The sequence below is a fragment of the Vipera ursinii genome, assembly GCF_947247035.1.
Source record: "Vipera ursinii genome assembly, chromosome: 1".
NCBI classification, from domain to species: Eukaryota; Metazoa; Chordata; class Lepidosauria; order Squamata; family Viperidae; genus Vipera; species Vipera ursinii.
The window spans coordinates 68646953-68655923 of NC_139512.1; the positions used below are offsets into that span (position 1 = coordinate 68646953).

General features: G+C 38.5%; 1 protein-coding gene across 1 annotated transcript; it reads left to right on the forward strand.

Annotated features, from left to right (window-relative positions):
* Window positions 1–3312: 3312 nt before the first annotated feature.
* LOC310636278 (photoreceptor outer segment membrane glycoprotein 2-like) lies at window positions 3313–8647 on the forward strand (the record flags this gene model as incomplete). Its single annotated transcript, XM_083355968.1, has 3 exons — window positions 3313–3893; window positions 6642–6888; window positions 8384–8647. 3 exons carry the CDS (start codon window positions 3313–3315, stop codon window positions 8645–8647), a joined length of 1092 nt encoding a protein of 363 aa, XP_083212094.1.
* Window positions 8648–8971: the final 324 nt, after the last annotated feature.

Sequence of the window (8971 nt, forward strand, 5' to 3'; positions counted from 1 at the left end):
ATGCATGTATAGAAACACTACCTCAGGTTGAGCTAATCTAATGGCTACATGGACATGCCCATAAAAATTTTCTTGGCAGATGCACAAAAGCAATAATTATCACTGAATATTTGTGATCACAGGGATTCAAAGAAATCAAATTCCTACACTATTAAGCGTTGTATGGTGATTCATCACTATCTGAGCTTTGTGCAACTTCCAGATTGTTGGGGGCAATTAAGCTGACTTTGTAATAATGCTGCTTGGGGGTGTGTGTGAAAGCCCTAATAAGCAAGCATATACATAGAATGAAGGCTACTGCTAAGCTTATAAGCCGCCCTGAGTCTTCGGAGAAGGGCGGGATATAAATGGAATAAAAATAAATAAATAAATAAAAATAAATCTTTCTATATTAAGCTACTGTAATAAATACTAATACTACTAATAATAATAATAATACCTAGGATGCTGGCAGCAACCCGTGTCAACCATTAGTGCCAGTCAGTTTGAGTGTTCAGTTGAGTGATTTTCATGTTTGATAAATAAAAGTTTTATAATAAGATAGGCAAGAAAATGGTAAGTGAGCACCTGTCCAGCCTAGACGAGTTCAAATCACCAGGACCAGATGGATTACACCCCAAGGTTCTCAAGGAACTGGCAGACATGATCTCAGAACCACTGAACTATATTTTTCAAAGATCCTGGAGCACTGGGGAACTACCAGAGGACTGGAAGAGAGCTGATGTAGTTCCCATCTTCAAAAAAGGGAAAAAATAGATCCAGGAAACTACAGACCTATCAGCCTGACCTCAATACCTTGGAAGATTCTGGAAAAGATAATCAAACAACAAATCAGCGAACGCCTTGATGCGAACAAAGTTATCACTAAAAGCCAACATGGGTTTGTCAAAAACAGATCGTGCCAGACAAACCTTATTGCATTCTTTGACCAAGTGACAAAACTAGTGGACCAGAGGAATGCTGTAGATATAATTTACTTGGACTTCAGTAAGGCATTTGATAAAGTAGATCACAACCTACTACTTGATAAGATAGAAAAATGTGGGTTAGATAGCATCACCACCAGATGGATACGTAGCTGGCTGACAGGCCGTACTCAGAGTGTGGTCCTCAATGGAACCGCATCTACATGGAAGGAAGTGTGTAGTGGGGTGCCCCAGGGCTCTGTTTTGGGCCCAGTGCTCTTCAACATCTTCATCAACGATTTGGATGAGGGGATAGATGAGGAACTCATCAAATTTGCAGATGACACCAAGCTGGCAGGAATAGCCAATACTCCAGAAGATAGGCTTAAGATACAGGAGGATCTGGACAGACTCGAACACTGGGCACTATCTAACAAAATGAAATTCAATTGTGAAAAAAGTAAGGTTCCACATTTAGGCAGGAAAAATCAAATGCACAGGTATAGTATAGGTGGTACCTTGCTCGATAGTAATAACTGTGAGAGGGATCTCGGAGTCCTAGTGGACAATCACTTAAATATGAGCCAGCAGTGTGCTGCAGCTGTGAAAAAAGCCAACACAGTGCTAGGCTGCATTAACAGAGGGATAGAATCAAGATCACGTGAAGTACTAATACCACTTTACAATGTCTTGGTAAGGCCACACCTGGAATACTGCATCCAGTTTTGGTCACCACGATGTAAAAAAGATGTCGAGACTCTAGAAAGAGTACAGAGAAGAGCAACAAAGATGATTGGGGGACTGGAGGCTAAAACATATAGGGAACGGTTGCTGGAATTGGGTATTTGTAGTTTAATGAAGAGAAGGGTGAGGGGTGACATGATAGCAGTGTTCCAATATCTCAGGGGCTGCCACAAAGAAGAGGGAGCCAGGCTGTTCTCCAGAGCACCTGAGAGTAGGACAAGAAGCAATGGATGGAAACTAGTCAAGGAGAGAAACAACCTAGAACTAAGGAGAAATTTCCTGACAGTTAGAACAATTAACCAGTGGAACAACCTGCCTCCAGAAGTGGTGAATGCTCCAACACTGGAAGTTTTTAAGAAGAGACTGGACAGTCATTTGTCTGAAATGGTATAGGGTTTCCTGCCTTAGCAGGGGGTTGGACTAGATGACCTCCAAGGTCCCTTCCAACTTATTATTATTATTATTATTATTATTATTATTATTATTTGGAAGGGACCTTGGAGGTCATCTAGTTCAACCTCCTGCTCTGGCAGGAAACCCTATACCATTTCAGACAAATGGCGAATAGCTTGACTCCGTCTTCTTTGTGGCAACCTCTGAGATATTGGAACACTGCTATCATGTCACCCCTCGTCCTTCTCTTCATAAAACTAGACATACCCAATTCCAGCAACCATTCCTTATATGTTTTAGCCTCCAATCACCTGATCATCTTTGTTGCTCTTCTCGGTACTCTTTCTAGAGTCTCAATATCTTTTTTACATCGTGGTGACCAAAGTAGTTGTATGGAAAGACAATGAGATGACAGGAATATCTGAAAATGCAAAGTATACTGATTTTTTAAATCCAGAATTTGGCTTATTTATTTGGGTGATTGTATGGATCCCTGTACAAAGTCTGAAGAATGCTTGACACAAGTGAGATCTTAATTTTTTCAATCTCTGGAAAGGAAATAGATCATGTACAATGCTTTGTCTTTGATTTAATGTATATCTGTGTTGTTGTTTTTGAAGCAATCACTTTCTATCCATCTGGGAGCAGTAGTGGTTGCTGTCCTGAGTTTTTTCTTCATTCCTCCCCCATCTCCCAACAGCTCTCATAAGATAGCAACTAACAGAAAGTCAGAAGTTATGCAATTCTAAGTCTACCTCCTCAGGCATCAACAACAGCTGTAAAGTTGGATTGCGCTTTTAAGCATGATTTTATGCAATATATATTTTGTTCTAATTAAATTGTCTCTTAAATGTGGAAAAGATTAGGTCAGGTTGGGCTAACCTGACCTGGTATGAACACCAGATGGAAATTTCAATTTAGTTACATCACTAAATTACCCTTTAAATATAGAGTATGCTATCATTGTACATCAGGGTTCCAAGTCTTCTAAAGTTAGTCATTGGTCAATCTATTTGGAATCAATGGAACAGATAAGCAACTAAATAATGGTGTGGGAGTATGCTTTTATTAAATTGAGTGAGGGTTACCTCAAATTAATAAACAGTCTCAGATTCATATATTTTACATAAATGCACACAGAGGCAATAATCTGTCCTTTTTTCTGTCTCATAGGCTTCTGTTATATGACTTTGATACTCTGAACGCACTTTGATAATCTGATTAGAAGATTTTCCTGAACAAAGCTTCTTCTCCTAATGCTGTAGTGACCATGGCCGTTCTTAAAGTAAAATTCACCAAAAGCAAGCGAGACAAACTGGCTCAAATCCTATGGATTCTCAACTGGTTTTCTGTGGTATCTGGTGCAATTGTATTCAGCCTTGGACTCTTCCTAAAGATTGAAATAAGAAAACGCAAGGAGGTGATAGCGAAATGGGATATTAACTCTGTTCCAAATACTTTAATTTCTATTGGAGCCATAGTTTGCATGATCAACTTTTTTGGAGGTAAAATATGTTATGACTGCACGGATGCCAATAAATTTAACCGCTGGAAGCTGATCATGTTCCCTTATATTGTATGCACTCTCTGTTTTACCTTCTGCATCTTTGTGGGTGCTATTATGTGCTACACTATGAGAAATGAATTAGAAGAATCTCTATATCTGGGATTGGGAAATGCTATTAAATTCTACAAAGATACAGACGTTCCTGGAAGATGCTTTTTGAAGAGAACTATAGACACTTTGCAGATTAGATTCCAGTGCTGTGGAAACAATGGTTTTAGGGATTGGTTTGAAATTCAGTGGGTATCACTTCGTTATCTGGATATGACTTCAGAGGATGTTCTAGAGTAAGTATTAATGTCCTCTCATGAAATGAGCTTGAACCTAGGCTTCAGCAGGATCAAGGAGACCCAACTAGATCAGCGGTCCCCAACCTTTGTGGCTTGGTGGTCTGGCTGGGATGGAGGGGAACTGGGCTGCATGTGTGGTGGGCCAGCGCACATGGAGCTCCACTTGCATAAGTGGTAGGCCAGCGCGCATGCACATGTGCATCAGCCCGCTGCTTGTACGAGTGGAATTGTGTGCATGTACGCTGGTCCGCAACTTGCATGGCCTGGTTTCCCAGTAAGCCATAGCCTGGTAACGGGCTGTAGCCTGGGGTCTGGGGACGTCTGAACTAGATGAGGAGGAGCCTGAAAGGTATGTGTTTTGCTTGAGGAAAGTTATGGAGAGAAAATACACTACAGTACTGTCAAATAACTAAGGGCTGTCATCTCAAATAAGGAGCAGATTTCTCATTTGTTCCAGAGGGCAAGACTAGGCCAGTGATCTGTGGGCAATCCACCTGATTTCAAAACTATCTCTCTTATCAATCTCTTCTTTCTCGCTCAATGTTGCTCGTATTTGGGTTCCTCTGCAACATCAGGAGAAAATAATTTCCTGCTTTGCTAACCACCACTTTAGGCAAAATTATAACCATCTGGTATATACAGTAGTGGGCAAAATTGTGGAAACCTTTTGGGAAAAGTGTACATTTCAGGTCTGATGGCTAATAACACCACTTGTTTGTGGCGTAGTACCATAAAATTTATATATCAATGGGAAGATAATTTAATCAAGAATGTAATGCAACAAAGTTTGTTCAATTATCTGTACTCTATGAAACGTTATAGCCAAATAACCAGAAAAAGGAAGCACAACTTGCTTAGGTTGATATCAGGTAGCTTTCCTTTATCTGATTGTAGCCAATGAGCATGAGTGCTTAGAGACCCAGTCAGGTGTCATCTTGTTTTGGCAATGAGCCAATCAGATCACAGTAGGATTTAGTTATTGATGTCATGTGCTGAAGCTGAGAGGAGGACATTTGTCAGTGTGTTATGTGATCGCTATCAAGTTGGTTGGGTTTTTTTGTGTTCTTTCATTTAGTGAGCTTGTAAAACGTAATAAAGTTAAAGTAATGGTGCAAAGAGTTGACTGGTTGCCCAGAAAGCGATGTAAAATAGTATTATTAAGTGAACAAGGCTACAGTTATAAAAAAATTAGAAGAAAAATTGGTGGAAACTTAACCAAAAGTGGCATTTCTACTGTACGCGTTTCCCAAAATGTTTCCACAATTTTGGCCACTAATGTATAGTCCTGCAAAGTTTTTGAAGAGGTACAAGGAGACTCAGTCACCACAAAACCACACTGGTAAAGGCAGGAAAAGGTGAACAACAGCAAATGATGGTAGAAAAATTAAGAGACTGTGCCTACGTGACAGAAGGAAATCATCTGTGTGTATACAAGATGAAATGGCACAATGCAGTGTGAAGTTGAGTGCAAGGACTATTCGGCGCAGACTGCAGGAATTTGGCCTAAAATGTAGAATTCCACCAAAAAATCCACTTTTATCTCTCAAACAAAGGTTGAAAAGACTAAACTGGGCTAAAACCCATGTTTCCTGGACAGAGGAACAATGAGACAGTGATATTTGGAGTGATGAGACCAAGATCTCCCTGTTTGGTAGTGATGGCATAAAATACGTAAGGAAAAGAATTGGAGATTTGCATCCTGATTGCATTACATGTACCATGAAACACCCAGTCAGTGTTATGATCTGGGATTGTATGACATCAAAAGGTGTGGGCAGAATCTGTGTGATTAATGGGAATATAAATGGCCAAAAATACATTAATGAAATACTTGAGCCCAAACTGAAGCCTTCCACACATGATCTTTTCCAAGACAATGGAGCATTTATATTTCAACAGGATTTAGCTGCATGTCATGTTGCTGTTGTGTGCAAAAGGTGGTTTCAAGATAATCATATTCCACTGCTGGAATGGCCTGGGAATAGCCCAGACCTTAACCCAATTGAAAATGTATGGAGCCGACTAAAGAAACTTGTTAGTCAGAAGTGAGCCAGCAATAAAACCTAGTTAACAGAAGCAATCATTCAATCTTGGTTTCACATTATAACAGCTGCAGAACTAAAGGACTTGGTTCACTCCATGGGAAGATTTTGTAAGGCCATAAATCATGCTAAAGGTTACCAAACTAAGTATTAACTGACATGGTGATAATTTTTTCTATGGTGATAATTTTTGTATCTCTCATTTTTTTCTATGGTGATAATTTTTGTATATCTCATTTTTTCTACGTGTTTCACTTTTCTTCTTTATAACTGCTATTCTAATAGCAAATCCTTCATAAAAGTTATTGCATTACATTCTTGATTAAATTATGTTTCCATTGATATATAATTTTATGGTACTACTCCAAAAAATGGTGTGATTAGCCATCAAAACTCACATGCACACTTTTCCCAAAAGGTTTCCACGATGTTGGCCACTACTGTACTTGAGTTCAAATCTACCATGAAAAGATGACATCTCTACAAAATAGAACATGCCTTTTATACATTTCTGCAGGGAAGGTCGATCTGAAGTACTTAATGAACTCATACAAAATCTAAGTGGTTAATTTAGAGAGTCTAGAAAGCAACCAAACTTTTCCTTCCAGCAAAATGCAGTGAATCTGTAGATTTTAATCCTCTTGCCTGAATTATTAGCCATTTTTATGCAACTCTTTTCCTCACACTCCACATCTTATTGCAGTCGTCTAAAAAGTAATATTGATGGGAAATTCTTGGTGGATGGAGTCCCCTTCAGTTGTTGCAATCCAAACTCGCCCCGACCATGTATCCAGTACCAGCTCACAAACAACACTGCTCACTACCGTTATGATGTTATGACAGACGAACTTAATATCTGGATGAAAGGATGCAGGGAAGCCCTTCTGGATTATTACACTGACATCATGAGTTCCATTGGCATCACCATGTTCATCGTTTGGGTATTTGAGGTAAAACCACATTTACTGAAGTGTTCCTTTTGTAAATGTACAATTTGTCGAAAGAAGGAACAACTTACTATGGAATGATTGGTGAGGAAGAGACATACCACTAAAAATATTGCTGAATGCATGTAATCTTTACAAGAGCAATTTACAATTGCAATTAAAAGAAAATTAAAACAGGAATTCTTCTCCCCTCCCCCATCCTACTAAATATATTGTTTGAATCGTTTTCCATACAAATATGTATGTTTATGATAAGAGACTTGGGTCAAACTCTAAATTAAATTGTCTGAGAAGCAAATGGGCATCTGGGAAGAAAGCTTACACAACAGGTCTCTTCCAGGCATCAGAAATGGTATTGGACAGTTTTTGATTGTGTTCTATAGCACATAATAGCAAAGTTCTTATTCACTGAAACCTACTGAAGAAAAAGTGGAAAAAAAGATAGTTTGAATGAAAATATTCTATTTATAGTAGCATTTCAAGGATGTTTGAAACTATTCTCTGAACTACTAATCTGAAAAAAATTAGAAAACAGAATAAAATAGAATAAGGAATGTTACCTTTCTGCCTTTTCATAGTTTCCATCATCAATTATTCCAGATTGTTTTGAGTGAAAATTAAACAGATTAATGGACATTTTAAGAAATTAATTTTAATACCAAGAGCAACTATAGTCCATTATCTTCCTTAATGGAAGGCAGTGATTACAATAGCTTTTTAGGGCTGATACTACCAAAAGTAAGTGATTCCAATAGAAGAGAATATATGTAGCTCAGGGTTAAATTGTGAAGTCTTGGTTCTCTTAAAAGCTTGACATAGATTCCTTCCCTTTTCACCCACTTCTCACAGCAGAGAATTAAGGTGAGATAATCTTGAGTTTTTTTCTCACCTTCTCCCCCCTTTCAAGGCTAATGTCTCTGTAATGACTTTCTTCTTCAAAGTTATGTTCATACACTCTACAAGCTCAGTCTTGGCAGTACCACTGCTAGTGAGATTTAAAGGGTGCACCATGAATGTCTTAAATGTCTCTAATACATATATTCAGTAAATATTATTTAGCAACACTGGGAAGCTATAGCCAAGTGTTAAGAATTACGTACTGTATTTCTCAGACAAACAACAACAATCCAACAGTGACATAGTTTTGTGTAAAGGAAGAGCAAGAGAGTGCCAAGTAGAATGAATCAGGAGGAAAGAATGATATGTTGCACATTTCAATACCATTTAGCTTGGTGAGGTGAAAAATGAATCCAGAAGGAAAGGATTAGCCCAAATCCTTCTGGTTAGAAAACTGGACTCTTCATATTTTCAAAAGTGCCCCAATTTAACTATGAGCTAAATTTTTTCACACCAAATAAACTAACTGGTCTGAATATTTAAAAATCCAGGCACATGGTGGTCACCACCACCAAACTCTTAAATTCTGTGTTGTGGTGCATTATAATTGGTGGAATTGCAACTCTCTAATGTTCTGTTCATTTGGATTACTTTTTTCCAGCTACTGGTCCTCATTGGGGTTCGTTATCTTCAAACATCAATGAGGAACCTTCTTCTACAGGCAGATCCACTCTGTGATTCTGATGGATGGTTATTTGAAAACAGTTTTGTGGAAACTGCCATATGGAACATCAACAAAATTAAACATCTTGGCAAAGGAAACCAAGTATCCAGTGTTTTGAATAATTCTAATATGGATGTTCACACGGCAAACCATAATTCAAAAAATACTCCTCCCAAAAATATATCCCTGCAGCTTAATTGAATGTAATGCTAAAGACTTGACAACTGAATCATAATGTATAAGTAACATGGCAATTGGTTTGTGCAATGTGCTATGCCATAGCTGTGCCATACAATATATGAGTTTGCTTGCTTGCTTTTGTTCCTCCCCACCTTAGCAACCCATTTTGACTCTCAATCCTTAAAGAGATGGTGTTGGACCAATAACAGAATAAGAGGAGTCCAAAGCAGCGTTTGGTACTCTGGGAATAATCCCAACAGTGAAGGGATTGGTAACTGTTAAGGTGGTTGCAACTCTTGAAAGGCCATCATCATCAGACAGGTCTAAACAAAAAGAGTTTTGAGC